The 17,364-nt window shown below is 43.0% G+C and overlaps 1 protein-coding gene across 1 annotated transcript; it reads left to right on the top strand.

The window, feature by feature from the left end:
- Positions 1 to 107: 107 nt before the first annotated feature.
- On the top strand, positions 108 to 15,478 carry Mys45A (SDA1 domain containing protein Mys45A). The gene is made up of 20 exons (XM_077662896.1): positions 108 to 314; positions 467 to 670; positions 1,747 to 1,929; positions 2,328 to 2,393; positions 3,007 to 3,099; positions 3,154 to 3,231; positions 3,320 to 3,421; positions 4,831 to 4,900; positions 5,037 to 5,140; positions 5,229 to 5,286; positions 5,418 to 5,476; positions 5,601 to 5,677; positions 5,789 to 5,886; positions 6,374 to 6,450; positions 7,775 to 7,889; positions 9,540 to 9,694; positions 10,185 to 10,405; positions 12,329 to 12,413; positions 14,698 to 14,853; positions 15,331 to 15,478. Exons 1-20 carry the CDS (start codon positions 225 to 227, stop codon positions 15,373 to 15,375), a joined length of 2,136 nt encoding a protein of 711 aa, XP_077519022.1. The 5' UTR covers positions 108 to 224; the 3' UTR covers positions 15,376 to 15,478.
- Positions 15,479 to 17,364: the final 1,886 nt, after the last annotated feature.

Here is a 17,364-nt window from a genome sequence, read left to right as displayed (position 1 = left end):
AAGTAATATAAATAAATGTCTAACTTAATGCTTATTGCTTGTTAAAGTTCACTAAAAAGTTATAACCAAGCCAATCCAGAGCAAAGTCAGCAAAGCTGCAATTGAGCACGTGACTTCCGCTGCTTCCGCTCTAGTTGTCACCTTCTGCTGCTGGTTGTTTACTGCTGGCGTTGGCACGTGCGCGTGTCAACTAGTTTCATCGAAGCTTTAGTGCTGAAAAGACAATGAAGCAAAGGGCGGGAAACAAGCTTCCTAACAATCTACCACAACTACAAAATCTAATCAAACGTGATCCCTTCTCCTACAAGGATGAAGTAAGTAACCTTTCTACTTTGATGCCAATGTGCGTGGTGAGCTGAGCTCGCAGGCCCGTGCGCCGTGCGTTGCTCCTGTCTGCGCTGTTCAAGTTTGTTGCTGTCTTCTGTTCATTGCTCTTTCATCATTTCTTACCGCCCTTCTGTTCTAGTTTAATCTGCAACGTCACTACTATGAATCGTTGCTCCAAGCCTTCCGACTCCGTCCAACGGAGCACAACAAGGAGCTGGACGATCTGGTCATGTTTCTCGCGCAAGTCAGTCACTGCTACGAAGAAGAGATGAGGCAGTTTCCGCAGGAGATTGTCGATCTTCTCAAGAACTACAACACCCAGCTGGACCCAGAAATGCGAATGGTGCGTAGGTGGCACCCTCACTCCGTACGCTTGCTTTACTGCAGAAGGTCGCTGAAAAGTTTTGCTGGGGTGTTATAAGTGCGGAACGACTTTTCTTGAGCTGTTTTTTGCACTTTCTTATCATCTCATTTTGTTAAGAAACGCCGTAAACCATAAGTTCTTGTACAATGTATTCAGTGCTTTGTGTTTTGCACCGTATACAGCACTAGTGGGTGATGTGAAGGTTTATTCCACCTTGGTGTTGCAGCTTTGGCAAGGCTTGTGACCGAAAATGCAAAGCTTCAGCAACACAAGACTTAGCAAGGTTGTTCGCTGGGCTAGATGGTATAGCATGCCATATTTTTAAAGTGCAGGTAAAGACGAAGGACAAGAAATCAGGACGGGACAAGCACTACTCGCAACTAAGTTTATTCAGGAACTTGTTCAGTGAAAAGTCCACCTGCGCAGTTGCAGTCTGCATCAATTGACTATAACGTAATCTCCAAAAGCTGAGCGAAAGAAGCAAATACATTGCAAACGTGCAATCAAAGGAATGATGCCAGGTGTGTACCGCTTGATGTGATAATACAGTGCGTGTCAGGGCCACGAAACTACGTGAGCTTTGTGCATGCTTGTGGTGTTGTTTCCACAGCTTTTAGGGATGCATTTGCCATCATAAGTGCTTTTATAGGTGAGCAGCTTGCTCCGATATCATGGGCCAACGTTTTGGGGACCAGGAACATCATGAAAATCCGCACATTTGTGTAATCTGCCTAACTGCTATCTTTTGTAACCTGCGCTGTGGAAGCTATGTTTGGGGCATAGTACCATCTATTTCAAAGCCATCTATATTTATATTACTAGCATTATCTTCAACTTGCATACAATCGTATTGTAATGTAAACTGTGCAGCAGCAGTGAGATGCTGACATGACTTCCATGCCTTCATCTAGAAGTCTGAGGCTTTGGGAATAGCATTGTTGCACAAACACCTCTGGCATTCATGCACACTTCGCTGTATATAACTAGTGCGCTTATTCTTGGCACTTGGTAACTGTCTTTTTCAGTACTGAGTGTGCATGATTGTTTTTGTGTAGACCTTCTGCCGAGCCCTGATTCTGCTGCGCAACAAGGGTTTGCTCCAGCCAACTGATCTACTCGAGCTCTTCTTCAATTTACTGAGGTGTCAGGACAAGGCCCTGAGAACCTTTCTCAAGAACCACATCATCCAAGACATCAAAAACACCAATGCCAAACGGAAGGATGCCAAGCTGAACTCGGTACTTCTTCGTTAGCATTTTGTGATTCCCTCTTTTTTTGTTAGTATTTTAGAACCACTGTAATAAGTATGCTGCAAGAAACAAAAGAGCATTTCACAGCTAGTGCTTGCAGTAGACTAATGTGACTAATGTATAAAGTGCTTGGCCGATATGCACTGTAATGCTGGGATTCATACTTGCATTTAATCTAAAGAGGTGCGGGGTCTTTGGATATACAGCTGTGGCAGCTGACCGATAAGATATTTACAAGCTAATGAGGAATGAAATGAAATGTTGGAAGCGCCAGGTGTAGTAGTAATAAGGCACTGGACTTGCACTGGCAATTTTTGTGTAACAGTTCAAAGCTGACTAAAATGTTGGCATGCTTGTACATTGTCCCTCTTCTATTTATTTTTCAGACTCTGCAAAACTTCATGTTTACTATGTTGAAGGACAGCAACTTGGTTGCTGCAAAAACGTCACTTGTGAGTAGCAGTACTTTGTGACATGAGTAACCATCAAAAAATATGTAAAGGATAAAGGTGCTGGCACAGTGACTACGTGCACACATAATCACATTCCATAATCTGTTTTATACTTCGGCGTATGCAAATATCGCTTGTTTTTGCCAGCCTGCACAGGCTCCAAGAAGTAACTTCTGGAAGAGCATGACCCTAAATCTAGCCGCTTCCCAATGCCTGCTTAACACAGACTGTGCTTTTTTCTCTTGTAGTAAAAAGTGGCATGGTTGTTTCACAGAAATCGAGGAGTATGGGCCACTTGGGCCCGTAGTCTTGAGGCAAAACACCTGAGCTCTTACCTTACAGCCACATTGGTCAGCACACTTTGGCTTCAGGTGTTTGTGAGGAACTTGGCTGATGTTGTCATGCAACAGCACCTAGCTCGTGGGACAGAGGTAGAGCTGGAGCTCATGGAGTTCGCAATAAACATTGCTAGTGCTGCACTTCTCTAAGCACGCCACAAGTGCAGAAGAGTAAGAAGCATGTGTATTCTATGTAAATATGTCCATGGAGATGCACTGGTATATAATTCAAAGCTTTCTTTTTCTCCTTTTCTTTTTTGCAATTTTGCTCTCAGGATGTGATGATCACTTTGTACAAGAAGAATGTGTGGAATGATGCGAAAACGGTAAACGCCATAGCCACAGCCTGTTTCCACAAGGCCACAAAGGTGATTGCAAGGGCATAGGCATTTGCCATTTTTCATGACATAAGCTCCTCGTAGGTCCTGGCAACAGCACTCACCTTCTTCCTTGGTAGCGACGAGACAGAGAAAGAGGAAGACTCAAGCAGCGAGTCTGAGGTAGTGTATCTGGTGTCACATTCCCTGCGTTAATTTTGAAGTTGGAGGGCCCAGCTCGCAAGTGGCACTTTGCTCTACTTCTCCGCAGCCTGAAGGACCAAGCATGCAGGAAATCATCATGGCTCACCGCGTGAACAAGAAGTCACGGAAGCGAAAACGCTTGCTTGATAAGACCAAGCAAGCTAGGAAGGTGAGAGTGCTTTCAGTGCAACAGTGCTAACTTGTTTCGTTTCAGTTTATTGTTAGAACATGTAATAACATCATACAACCAGCAGTAGTATCACAGACAAGGGTCATATAGTAATAAGGCTGTGGGGTTTACTTCTGACTGCAATAGTCATCACTTCATTCGGAAGTAGTATGCAATACCACTGTCACATGGGCACTTTCGATCCTTATAAAGAGTTGATTAGGATTGAGCTCAATGCAGATACGGCACTTCTACAGAGCCAATTTCAGTTGCAACAGAGCTTAGCCCTATGCGACACTAACCAATTCCTAAAGTAGGATTTTCAGTCCTGTTCAAGCAGCTGCCGCTACTACCCTTGTGCTCAGGTAACATTGAAGTGCAAAGTGATAAGTTGCTAAACTGCCTTTTTGGACATAACTTATAAATTGCTGGAAAGTACTTTGTTCAGACGCATCTTTTGTTTACTTCACTTGATTACAAACTCATTTCTTTGCGGCAATTTCTACAATTAAAGGTGCATGCAGCACCACCTGGCATGAAGCAGGCCAATCGGGTCTACTCATTGATTAAGATAGGTTGGGAACGTGAAAAAGGGTTGCATGTTGAGCACACTCAAAACTTCAGTTGAGGCTAGACTCGGTCAGGATAGAAAGTGTCCACTTGACAGCAGCGTGAGAACCTGTGGACTCAAGTTGCAGTGCTTGCTAAAGGGCTTCAGTATAGGCATTCTCCACTGCACAATGCTTATTCAGCAGACAAAGGGATGAAAAGAGGTGCTCATTATGAAATATATAACGGAAGCCAGCAGTCAATGAAACCATGGCCTTCGAATTTCACATCCGGTGCTCTACCTGTTGGTACCGGACGCGAAATTCGGAGTCCGTGGGTTCAGATCCCAACGACGGCATGTGGTTGTTCCTTCTGCTTTTATTAATCTCCCGTTGATGAAAACTACAAATTAAAAGGAAAAAAAAGGCACATATTCCTATGCTTCCTGGTTTCGTTGACTGTTGGCTTCTTTCATGTGCTATGCTTAGTACCATACATTGGCAACATTTTACCGAATGGCTAAAATGAGATGTACTAAATAGCACCACATTATGTAAACAGTCTTGCAGGTAAAGAAAGTAGTGCTGACTATGACAACTGATAATTTTTCTTAGTGGTCTGTTACAAATCCTAAAACTCTCTTTTTGAAAGTATGTGGTGACAAGAGACAACAATCACTCATACTTTAAAGTACTACAACCACATATACTTCTGCTGTAATGAACAGTTAGTTTAATATCTTTGAGCTGTTATAAGTTGAAATCTGGGTAGCATGTTGATAACGCTGACACATTCTCACCCTCCCAAAGTGTTTCATTGTCGACCCAGTTTTCTCTTTTTTTTATTTTTTTATTTTACAGAAACAAAAAAAGAATAACAAGGCACAGGTCTTCAATTTTTCTGCACTTCACCTGATTCATGACCCACAGTGTAAGTAAGCTTGATTGCCTGTGTTTTCATTTTGCCTGCATAACTTTTGTTCTGTTGCTGGTGTCACAGACACAGCATGTCAGTGAACGTTGTTTTTGGTTTTTGAGCGCTGTGTTCACTGTACTCAAATTTTCAGCCATGGCAGAGAAACTGTTGAAATCTCTGCAAGACATGAATGAAAAGTTTGAAGTGAAGCTGCTTGTTATGAACCTGATCTCTCGCCTTATAGGCATTCATGAGGTGAATATGCTTCCCTTAGACTGTTGTCTTGTTGCTCAGGCCTTCAGTTGGAATTATTTACATTTGGCATTTTAATTTTCTCGGCTAGCTGTTTGTGTTCAACTTTTACCCGCTGGTCCAAAGGTATCTCCAGCCACATCAGAGGGGTGAGTCCCCCTCACACTTATGTATGACATTATTTCCATCAGTGTTTGTGCTTCTGCCTATTGCCTTGCTAATATTTGCCCTGAACTTTCATGCATGCCTAATTATTCTAACTTTTGTCCTGTTACTCTAGAGGTGACGAAGGTACTGCAGTACACTGCACAAGCCTCCCATGAGCTGGTTCCTCCAGATGCAAGTTTTACGTTTTCACTGTTTTTCTTCCTTCCGTTGCCTGACGTGCTGTTTCATGACACAATTCTGCTCGGATGCTGGCTTTTAGCTTTTGCCTCTCGTTGCATTTTATCTGGCTTTGCAGATTCTAGAGCCAGTGGTGATGACAATTGCGAATAATTTTGTCACGGAACGCAATTCAACTGAAGTCATGACCGTGGGGTAAGCTGGCTGTGAGGTGCTTTATTACTACCTTTGCGCATGCAACATAAGAGGGAGAGTGAAAACAAAGTGAGTAAAGTTTGTGCTGATGTCTACATTCGCTTTGTGCAGGTTAAATGCAATCCGTGAAGTGTGCGCCCGGTGTCCCCTCGTCATGAATGGAGATCTGCTGCATGACTTGGCTCAGTACAAGTCTTACAGGGACAAGAGTGAGCACATTAGTCCTTTTCACGTAGCATTTTGAAATAACTTTTTTTTTGTTCTTTGAATTCATTGCACTTCATAAAGGTTTGATAGCAAGAGGTCTGTCAGTGCACCCAATTTTGGCATAGTTTCTGGTTTGGTACATGTCGCAACAATTATCAAGATCTGCACATTTTTAGTCTCCATTCGTTAACTCAATATGTAAATTTGGCTCTTTGGAGGGCATTAAGTTACATTGTGTAAATTTAATAAATGCCATGCCATACTTTGCATGATTATAATTGAGACTGTTAGTTAATTTGAAGATTATACCCACCACAGAACTAGCATCCTCATTTTTTGAGTGCTTTAATTAACGTGCTCAGCTTCTGGCCAACTCTTTAATGACGTCTTTGGAGCTAGCAAAGAAGGAGTGACCATCATACACTTTACCACACATTAGCAGAGACACTTTCCACAGTCTTTAAGTGAAGGCCAATCTCTTCCTTGCAGATGTCTCAACAGCTGCCAAGTCACTGATTCACCTCTTCAGGACTGTCAATCCAGAAATGCTGGCAAGGAAGTTCAGGGTAGGCTTTATTGCTTAGTTGCAGAAAAAAAGGAGATAATGTAATATTCCTCTAGTTTTGACGCGGTGGATGCTAAATTGTAAAAATTAATAGATTGGTGGGAACTTAGCTTTTCTGCATACTTGAAAACAATGGTGTAATTGTTGCATATAGTGCAACTCATTTTAACCGACCTTGAAATAAATGGCACCCATTTTGCTTTGCTTGAGCCCCTGCTCTACTTTCAAATTTTTACTTGGAGAATCAATTTTTGGTTGTGAGCTGTTTTGTTGCTCACAATGTATGGGCTGTCTTGCAATTGCAAGGATGAGCAAGCTTTAGCTTATGGCACTAATTTGGAGAAAGCAACAGTGCAAATGTGTGCACTTCTCACATAAGATGGGTATAATTTTAGACATTCACTGTTAAAAAGTTTGGCTGATGCTAAACCTGCAGAAATTCTACAAGCAAGTGGCTTTCGTTTCTATTTTCTGTCAATGATGGCATTCAAGATCACTGTCCTCCAACTCAATACAGTAGAATCTCAGTGATACAAATCTCATGGGGTCGTGAAAAAATTTTGCTATAATCCGAAATTTTTTATCTTCCCAACGAATGATTCATATGCAGAAACATGAAAAATGCTTTCACGCAAATTTGTTTATGGCTGACGGGTTTTATTTACAGCCCTGCAGCCAGAGCTCACTACTCACGGTGCATATACCACAACTGGCGATTGCGACGTCGGTCATGTAGTAGCAGCGCTTAGTGCTGGAGGGTGCGGTTGCGGTTTGCATGTTCGTATCATCTGCAGTGGCGCGGAAGAGATTTCGGAACATCCGAAATGAAATTTTGCAAATTAATATCATCGCGAAATTAGTATCAGTTGTATTTGTGTCACCGAGATTCTACTGTATTCTTAAATTTTACTGAACATGGTTTTGCTACAAGTTCTTAGGTGCAGGTTTTTCTCTCTCCTTCCCCCCTCTTGAGGGTGTTGTTTCTAGCTTAAGCGTTTTTTGTGACCGATACCTGTGAGGCGCAGTTAGGTTTGTAGTCTCTGCTTTTGATCTTAACTGGGAAAAAAGAGGAATAATGACACTGGAGGAATTCACAAGTACTGTATTGTGCTTGTGCCCTCTCTTTAATAGCCTCAGCCTGCCAAGTGGCACGTAATGTAATAGCACATTATATTGTGCAATCTCTTGTACGAGAACCATATCTGAGTATTCCTTTCTTTATGCTTTATGTGGGTGCTAAATTTCACACACTGAACGCAGTTCCTAGCACTACAGTTCTGGCTTGATGCTGTCATTTGTAATAATGCCACTTGCTCATCTTCCAGGGCAAGCCGACAGAAGAAACGCAAGAGCTTAAGGTTTTGCAGTATGGTGAACTAAAAGCCGCCAGCTTTGTGCCTGGCGCCGAAGTGTTAAATGTTGATGGAGAGGAGAATGATGGTAAGGACCTTTCCCTCTGTTCAGCTAAATTTTACTCAAGTGCTGATAGCATCAGCATACATGTGTAGCTGCACAGTGTTATACTTGGTGTATCTGACACTCAACGCGAGCAGAGCACCAGTGCATTGTGATGCACGGGGCGGAGTGTTGCATTGTACTGTCGAGCCCGCTTATAACGAGCGTGACTGTCACGTGCTGTTCGTTGGTTGGATCGATCGATCAATCAATCAATCAGTCAGTCAGTCAATCTTATTGTGCACTGAGGAAAACATTTTACAGCAAACATAAAAGTTGGACAGCATAATTTAACTCATCAATGTTAACAGCTAATTAGAAGAGAGAATTTGAGAATTTGCATCAAACCATATAAACACCTACAGATGATTAAAAGCACAGGAAAAAGTAACCATGAAAGGGCTTACGAGACCAGAAAGGCGAGAAATTGCTGCATAGCAAAAATTCCAAGCATCAAATTAAAAGCTCAGGTGACAACAGATGGGCGCAATAGTTTCTTTAGTTTATAATTTGTATTTAGACAGGATGCGTTTGACAGCAACATGTTTGAGAATGACGGCACGTAGAGTGCATGAGTTTTTTTTCCATAACAGGTGGAACAGCGCTGAATGACACCTACCGTATATACTCGCATAATGAACACGCCCCCCCACTTTTGTCGTCCAGCATTTACTTTTTTTTTAGCCTTTAGCTTTTTGTAGCAGGTTCCACAGTTTTTGTGCTGTCCGCAGCGCAGACCTTGCCAGCGCCAAGAGGCTGCCCGCGGATAACATGATAACATCACCACTTGTTTATCTTTTGAGGAGAGCTCCTGCCAGAGGGATTTGGGAGGAGGGTGCGCTTGGCGAACTTGGCATTGCGCCAAGATGTTGTGTGCTCTAAGCTAAGACTTAAACGTTCACATTAGACACTCATAGCCATCCTGTGTGTTTTTTTAGCCGCCAGCTATCAAAAAATTGACGGATCGCAACAAAGTGAACACCAGCGGCACGAATGCTTTTGACTGCGTGCGTTTTTTAATAACTAAAATACAGACGGAGGTATGATGTGAAATTTCGACCCTTCCAAAAAAATCTGGTTAAACTTTTTTTCTTTCACGTAATGAATCCTCCCCCCTAACTGATGTCAACTTTTCGAGAAAAAAAAGTGGGTTCATTACACGAGTATATACGGCATATCTATCTTTTGGCCCTGAGGCATCTACTCGGGATATACTCAACTGTATACACACGTGACCAAAAATTGACCACATTTCTGAAGTATTGCCTCTCAAATGGTATCGACGTATCCTTTGCTTCCGTATTTCTGCGTGAGCCTTTGGCTGTTGTTGATTTGAACAGGCTGAGATCGCGGAATAATTATTTTTTTTCATGAGGTCTCAAACCTCCCCTTGTGTTGTATTCGTGGTCGCATCAGATACGTGTGAATATGGTAATTCATATCTAGCCTAGCTACACAGACCTAGAGTTTTACAAAGGAAAACACAGTGCATTTGTAATGTCTGCATTCTTCCGTATCTTGTTTCATCCTGGTGAGAACTGGTTTTTGCTTGTATTAGATTTTTTTTTTATCTTCGGTGTGGAGAGAGATGTCGTATCTCAAATCGTGGAATGTCTGTCTTGTGGTACTGTGCAGATGAAGAAGATGAGAATAGCGATGAGGATGATGACTCTGATAGCTGGGTAGATGTGCAGCACTCGGATGACGATGATAACGTGCCTGAAACTAAAGATGGCAATGAAGGCAAGGGCGGAGACATCAAGGAAGAAAGTGAGAAGTGTGCTTCTACGGTATGTATTTTTTTGGCTTATTGAGTGTAGCCTGTGGTGTCTTGTTTTGGTCTGTCAAAGCAATTACAGGTAATGCTTTTTACGGCGCTGCTGTTTTTCTGCTGTCTAGTCAACCGAGCTTCATACGTGACCCGCTTTTGCTTTGGCTTCATTAGTGGCATTTGTTTCGTTATGGAATTTGTGTTCCAAGTGTTGTCATGCGTTCCTGCTTCCAATTGCCTGTTAATCTTGTAATGCCTGATGTACCCCGACTGGTCAGTTGTCATCCTAGTGATTGTGATTCATCAGCGTTGACATCAGCTGCATAGTTTTCTTTAGTGGTAAGGCTTAGTTAGCATCAATATTATGCAAGTTTTTGAACCGTTTTTCATGTTGCTCACTTGTTTAATATAGTGGACACTCTGTGTTCTCAGCTGCATTGCACACTTGGTGATGTGTGCACGGCTGTGCTCTTAAGTCCTGCCTATTTGTTTTCCCCATGAATGACCAGGAGAAAGGCAAGCCTTTACTCAGCCTACAGGAACGGGTGCAGAAAGCAGCGCAAGTTTCAGAAACCCGAATCCTTAGCCAGCAGGAGTTTGCCAAGGTTCGCGCTGCTCAGCTTGCAAAGAAGATGAAAGCAGCGCTGCCACAGCGGTTCACGAAGAAGGCTGATGCCAAAGCTGCCTCTGCTGCTGCTGCTTCTGAGGCTGATGCTGCTATTGGCGAGAGGCAAGTGCTGTTGGCTATGCTTTTCACAATGCGTGTCTGTATGGTTTGGTTGTTGGTAAGCCAAGTCCAGATAGATATATTGGTCTACTGCCTAATTTCAAGCTGTCAATTGCTGAGAAGCACAATGCCTATTTGCTTTCTCAGTGTGCCATACTTTCACTGGAATGCAAGTCGTCATCCCATATGTAGTCCTCCTTTTTTGCATTTCAGTTTCTATCAGTAGAGGGCCAGGTCAGCATGTTTGTCAGTTTTAAGCTACCAGCTGCTATAGGATGTGTTTCGCTTTTTTTTTTTTGTCGTACACACAGCGAATTGAAGAAAAGCAGGTTGTAACATTGAAGCTCTCAAGGTTAGTGATGCGGTACACGACTGATGCTCGAGGGACCAGCCACTGGCCAAGCAGTGATTTGCCAGTGTTTAGTGTGCTGTGGACGTTACTTTGTGCTGATAAATGAGGTTCTGAAGCCCAGACTATGGGAAAGGTGGGGCACAGAAGCCACTATCAGAAGGTGCTGTAGACCCACGCAATGCTCATTGCAGTGCACCCTTCTAATGAATGGTTGTGCAAGAGCGCCCTGTGTCGAGTTGCTAATGCAGAGCAAACCAGGATGTGTCAGCAGAGTGGAACTGTGCAGCCGAACAACACAACAGGCACAGCATAGTTTGGCCAGGCTGTTTGCACATTTCATGAGACATGACAAAAACCTCCCGCTCGAAGCATTGACATGACTTAGCCAAGTTCTGCAGGGAACTTGCTCAAATGCATGCCATTGGTTTGTCTTGACATAAAAAAATCCAATAAGAGTAAAATTATCATCCCGCATATCATAGAACTTGAGTTATAGGGTTTTGAAGTTGCCACTCCAGCAACAGGAATACAAACTTTCCTTCCCGTTCCTGAAGTGGCAACTTCTAAATCCCACAGCTCAAGTTTCCTGCAGAAAAATTCCTTAAAACCTATCGGCAAAAGGTTACACAGCATATCACATAAGTGCATGGGGACTTGTTTTGCATTAAATTAAATTACATATTTAGAATCAGCACACAAAAACGTGTTCCCTGAAGATGTCAAAGTTTTGACTACATTAATGGAAATTTTTTTTCAAAGATCAGCTTTTTAATGATCTTGAGGCAAAAGGGCACAGCATTACAAGTGCAGAGGATATGGTGGCTATGGATATAGAAAGAAGGCAAATCATTGAGGAATGGGAGGCACAGAAAGAGATGAGTGGAGTAGAGAAAGCAAAGAGGGGCAAATGGGTGCAGGACTGGGCAGCTCGAAGTATCGAGTAGCTGAGGCATGGCTGTGGTGATGTGCATTAAAGTATCGAAGGCTTGGCTTCACTCGATCCTGGCGCATGCATCTGAAGCATTGCCTCTGAAATAACGCCAAGGTATCTGCTGCTCCCATATTTTAGCATGCCGTCTGTGCTTCTTTTGGGGGGGGGGGGGGGGGGGGGGGGGGGGGGGTTCGGCTATGGTTGCCTTAAAGAGTTTGAGATTGCACGATAACTGTAATGTTCCTTTTATAATTAATGTTCCTTTTAAAATTGGCCCGAGTTCTCAAACTCCCTCCTCACTTTATGTTCGTGCGAATGAGGGGAAAAGAAGTTCTTTTTTTTTTTATCCTACTGTCAGTTCTGCAGATGTCCATAACAACAATAGCATCAAAAAAGAGAATGTGGTGATAGCACACAATTCCATGAAAAATGTATAAATCTAATTTTTTACACAATTGCAATAAACTAGGGGCCTTAATATTCGTACAGTGTACCTGCCCTTTATTTGAGCAGTTTAATAAATTAGAATGATTAACACTATGGAGCCCTAAGCCCTCACGAGCAGTTTAGTGTCATGTTGGAAGCTGTATTGAGCCCTGTGATGTAGTCTTTGTGCACAGTAGCTGCTTTTCTCCATTGACAGGAAGGAGCTCGTGTCTCTCAGAGATATAGAGAAGCTGGTCAAGAACCCAAGAAGTACAAAAGAGTCGCGACTGGCTTCAATCAAGGTACCATATTATTCTTCCCTACATTCAGTTGTCTTGATCCTGTTTTCTTTTTAGCTACATTTTTTAGGCTGTAGTATTTGTGCTGTTGTGGGTAGTGCTATTTGCCACCTGGTCGTACTTTACTTGAAAACCATTCTGAAGCTAAAGATTTGGTTTGCTATGGTTCACGGTCATTGCAAAAGTTCATCTTAACTGGAGGACACGCGAAACAGTTCTTCTTAAGCGGACTTTTTTTACATTGAGTCCCATGGGAGACAAGCCAAAGGCCTCGCATTGTTCATTTAATCCGAGAAATCGTCTTCAAGGGGCCCGAAACACATTTTCAGTGCATTGTTTTCCCTCTTGGTTGCATAGAATGAGTTATAGTGATGCTATTAGCATCGGTCTAACTGCGTATACTCCAGTTTTTAATATTTTAATTAGCTCGCAAAAACAAATTCATGATGCTGACGGTGTCACCATACAGTGGCGGTTTTTAGCAGCGGATATGACATCACTTTGCGCTAGCTTTATGATTGGACAAACAGTAAATATACCCCAAGTTGGGTTTTTAACTAGAGATATGTTTTGGTCAAGTGTTTGTGTTTTATATTACATCAACAAAACCAACTAGTTTGCTTTAGATAAAAGCGCTGTAAAGCAAGCAAAACAAAATACACCAACAGAGGCTCTGGCTACTTTTTACATCGAAGGACTTTGCGCTTCTCTGTAAACATCACTACGACCTAGCACACAGCACTTATGCTACTCTCTATGTTATCTGAGAACGGCTTGCGGAATCGATCTGATCGAGCCATTGCACAACGTTTCGTTTCGGTCCCAAGGAAGGATGCAAAGAAAACAGCAGTTCGTTTAGCAGTGCGCATCGTCAGCTTGTGGAGGCATCAGCGGGCGGCGGCGCCAGATGGTGCCCGTTCCGCGCTCCTTGCTCGCCATGACCAACCAGGGCGCTAGGAGCGACGGGCAGTAGTAGCGCAGTAAGCAGTAGCGGTACGCGCTATGCTAAATGTGTCTGATATCTTGCGCAGGCCGTCACACCGTCGCAGTATCTCGCGATCGAGTCGGATCCAGTTCGGATCCATAAGTCAGGGAACGTCACTTATCAGTGTTCCCTTCTGCACCATCGGCGTGACGATGAAGCATCGCTGGGTCAGCTGGGCGTTCACATTGTTGTTGTGAACCGTGCAAACGGCGTTGCCAGCCTTGGAAAGAACGAGTTACAGAGAAGAGGCAATCTTGGAGTGCAAACTTCCGTGGCCAACTCGTGCTCAGATAGGCCGTTTTGATTGGTCGCACTAAGTGTCGTCATTGGGAGAGTGACATGGGAATGGGAAGCTGCGCGAAATTCGAGTTGAGGGCAGCATTTTGTTTGCTTGTATTTCGAAATTTCTTCATTGAATAACTCTCGTTCCTATGCATCGATTCTTGTAATTATTTTTTATTCAGCATCTGTGTGACATAAAGAATCCATCTGAAGTGTAACCGGCATACGTTCAAGCAGTGTTTCGCACCCCTTTAAAGGGACACTGAGGAGAAATTGAAGTTAGCTTGTATCGATAGAATACCAGCTCCTGATCACATAAACGCCGCTCTTACTGAAAACAAAGCTCTTGCAAGGTAGAAAATAGCAAGAACCAAAATACAGGTATCGCCACCACAGGCCAATCTCGCAAGTACAAGCGTAGTGACGCCATAGGACAAGAGACGCCACCTTGGAGGAATTTTCCATCCTACTTAGAGTCACGAATCTCTGAGGCTGACAAAGGCAGGTTGCGCAGATCAATATTGAAGTAAGTTTTGTGTTAAAACCAATAGTGCACTTTTATCACACAAGGAAGGCAGGCAAAAGACAACCTGAATGTTGGAAGCAAAGAAAACGGATGCTTGGCGGCGCCACAGGCGGCCAGGAGAGTTTCAATTTGTTATGGCGCTTCGCGTCTATGAGCTTTGCGTGCCCTGTGGTTTTGACGCGCTTCGATTTACAAGCGCCGAACAGCAGAGGAACTCCAAGTACCGCTTCAAGTGCTAGTTAAACTGTGAAGGAGCCTGTTAAGGCTTGTCAGATGATCGCCACGGTCGATGAAAAGCTATGATGGCACGATGGTCGGTGATCGTACAAGGCAGCACTTGTGTATTCGCACGCTTGCCCGGCGAAACATTCCCCTAACAAAAAAATTTTGATAGGGTTCTCCTCAGTGTCCCCCTAACGGGAGTCTATTGTACATTGTACCCAGTACATGCCCCATAGTGCATGCTAACTTGCCCTTCATGTTTGGATCTTCAGGAGGGAAGGGAGGGTCGAGAGAAGTTTGGAGGTCGAAAGAAGAAGAAAGGAGAGTTTGCTAGCCAAAGCAACAAGGAGAAACGCAAGAACAAGGCCTTCAACATGGTCAAGCACAAGCTAAAACGCAAGCAAAAGCGCTCCTTCCGTGAAAAACAGGCGAGTAGTAGGCAGTTTTTGCAACAGATTTCTTTCCTAACCTTGCCTGTGACATCGGCAGCGGTTCTGACTCCACGTCTCTATTCAGAGAGAGAGACACTTTTTGAACTTCAAGTTGTGCGCACCAATTACCCCTACTTTTTGTTTGTTCTTGCTTTTTTTGAGCAACTGTTGCCGTCTCTCACAAGACACAAGGGTGTCGACAGGAGTGAATGGGAGCTACTGTACTTATAAAAGCTATCTACAAGTGTGTACCCTACTGCGCTAAGTATTATGAATCAAATGTCACACAAATGTCGTTTTCTTGCTTTTTAACCTTTCACGCTGCCGCTTTTACGTTCTTGTTTTGCTTTTTGAAACCCACTCCCCTCTACCCTTTACAATGCTTCGGCGATTGAGGGCATGCAAAATAAATAAGTCCTTTTCTTTCCTGTTTCAAATAAAATGTCTCTAACGATCTTCATTTTGCTATTTCAGATTGCCTTGAGAGATGCATTGTTGAAGCAAAAAAAGAGAAAGTGATACCTTCAGAAATAAACGTTTTTTTTTTTTCATTGTCTTTTCATCTTTTCATTAGAGCGAATGGAGAGAAAGTGACAGACACACAAATAAACGTGTATTTTTATTCATGGCTTGTAGGTTGAGGGCAATGCCCAGAAGTGAATTCAGAGGGCAAGGCCACATGACAGGCCACTAACCCTGACAACAACATGCTTGCGGGGAAGAAAAGGAAACAGATCAGGTTTTACCACAAGTGTGATGCGAAAGTAGTGAAAAATAAAAGTAAGAACAAGACAGCAATGTACGTAATCTCAGAAGTTCAGTGCATTTCCACAACAGCTGATATATCAGGAGGCTTGTAAAGACACCAGGAGTGTTTGTGAACGTCAACTTGCTTCTGTTCATGCAGGTCAGCTTGTAGATTAATGTTGTAGAAGAAAGGAATAGAAGGCAGATTCTTCTGCACATATGCACACAGCTAGGTCAGGGCTAATGCACAGCTATTTAGAGAAATTTACATACAAATTTATAAGGGCATGTGAATTTCATAACACAGAAACCCCAGCAAATTAAGGGCCACACTTTGACCCTTTTGCTGCACATGTAAACATGCAACACAAACTCCACAGCCATAAGCCTTCTGAAGACTGAAATTTCATAATACAATATCGAGTTTCAAGCACAGTCTGAAAAACAGCTAAATGTTTTGAGAAATTAACAGCTGCATGTGACAGCAAAGCAGATCACCGGGTGCAATGTTCAGATTGCATGACTGCATCTTGGAACACTGCATGACTCGCATCACAAGAGTGAACAGCAGAAAAACGGGATGAGTGCCGACTATCAGCAAGAAGATAACAGCATGAAAGGAAAAAAAAAGAGGGGAGGCCTGCAGAGCACACAGGGTAGGCTAAATAAATATATATATATATATATATAGAATACTGTGGGTTTCTTTTTTTAGATGAAATTTGTTCCTTTTCCTGAACAAGATTCAATGTCTTACTTGCTCGGCAATAATGTTTTAACACAAAAAATGACATTTTTCCAAAGCTAGGCGGTGACCACCCATACTATGTGCAACATGTAGCTCTTTTTGTGTTGGAAAAAATTAACTGCAGTTTTACTGCTGAACCTGGTTAGAGAGTGAAAGCTGTGGTGTATCAGGCAAGTAGACGTAGCTTGGAGTCTGTAATGTTGAGTGCGTTCTGCACACTGGATAGGCAGCGTGCCCACCCTGCCACCATGGTAGGTGGCAGGCAAATTAATCTTTCATCACAAGAGGTTGGTCACCTAATGAACGCTGCGGCCTATTCTATCACCCTCTACCAGCGAATCGAAAGGTTTAAAGTCAAGTGGTGTGACACCATGGTGGAATGCATGGTAAGGCCTATAGCCACACTTGACCTCTAGCTCACTTGAAGGTCAACTGGCAACGCATGGCGAAATCTGCTTTACCTAGCGTAGTGAACCTTTCGCCTCAAAAAAATTAACAGGTACACTAATTTTCTCCAGGTTTAGAGGGATTGTTAGTGTTCATCTGGCAACAAAGAAAAGCTTCCTCGCATTTTATTTTTATTAAAATATAGCTAGACTATTCGTCTGAAATGCGGTTTTTACTGTTCTGCTGCTTGAGCGTCATATCACCAGGTATATCGATTTTTTTTTTTTTTTCACCTCTGGGACTCGCTTATGGCAGTTATTGGAATGACTAATGCCATAGAACTGGTTCGGGAAGCACTGACTCTGCGCTAATCAGCCTGTGCTGACCATCATGCTCTTGAATTCTGGCTTTGCTGCCTGGCGCAGGGTGCCACTTCATATGACAGTTATTGTCTTCGAAGAGTTATTTTTCGAACACTTGCTGTCGACAGCATGCACAGACAAGCTAAAAGCAACTTCCTGACCATGGCTAGCAAATGCTTGAGAAAGCAAAAAAAGATGTCTCCATGAAAAGACTCAAAACGAAAATTGGTGTTGAATTTTTTTGGCACTTGCTGACAAAAGATG

This window comes from Amblyomma americanum, chromosome 4 (genome assembly GCF_052857255.1).
Source record: "Amblyomma americanum isolate KBUSLIRL-KWMA chromosome 4, ASM5285725v1, whole genome shotgun sequence".
NCBI classification, from domain to species: Eukaryota; Metazoa; Arthropoda; class Arachnida; order Ixodida; family Ixodidae; genus Amblyomma; species Amblyomma americanum.
This window is presented reverse-complemented; position numbering and strand designations above follow the sequence as displayed.

Bases quoted from the DNA above. Each gene is read 5' to 3' on its own strand.
- Mys45A (XM_077662896.1), top strand. From the start codon at position 225: ATGAAGCAAAGGGCGGGAAACAAGCTTCCTAACAATCTACCACAACTA. The intron at 3,422-4,830 runs GTGAGAGTGCTT...TTTATTTTACAG, and splicing joins AGACCAAGCAAGCTAGGAAG to AAACAAAAAAAGAATAACAA. The intron at 14,854-15,330 runs GCGAGTAGTAGG...TTGCTATTTCAG, and splicing joins GCTCCTTCCGTGAAAAACAG to ATTGCCTTGAGAGATGCATT.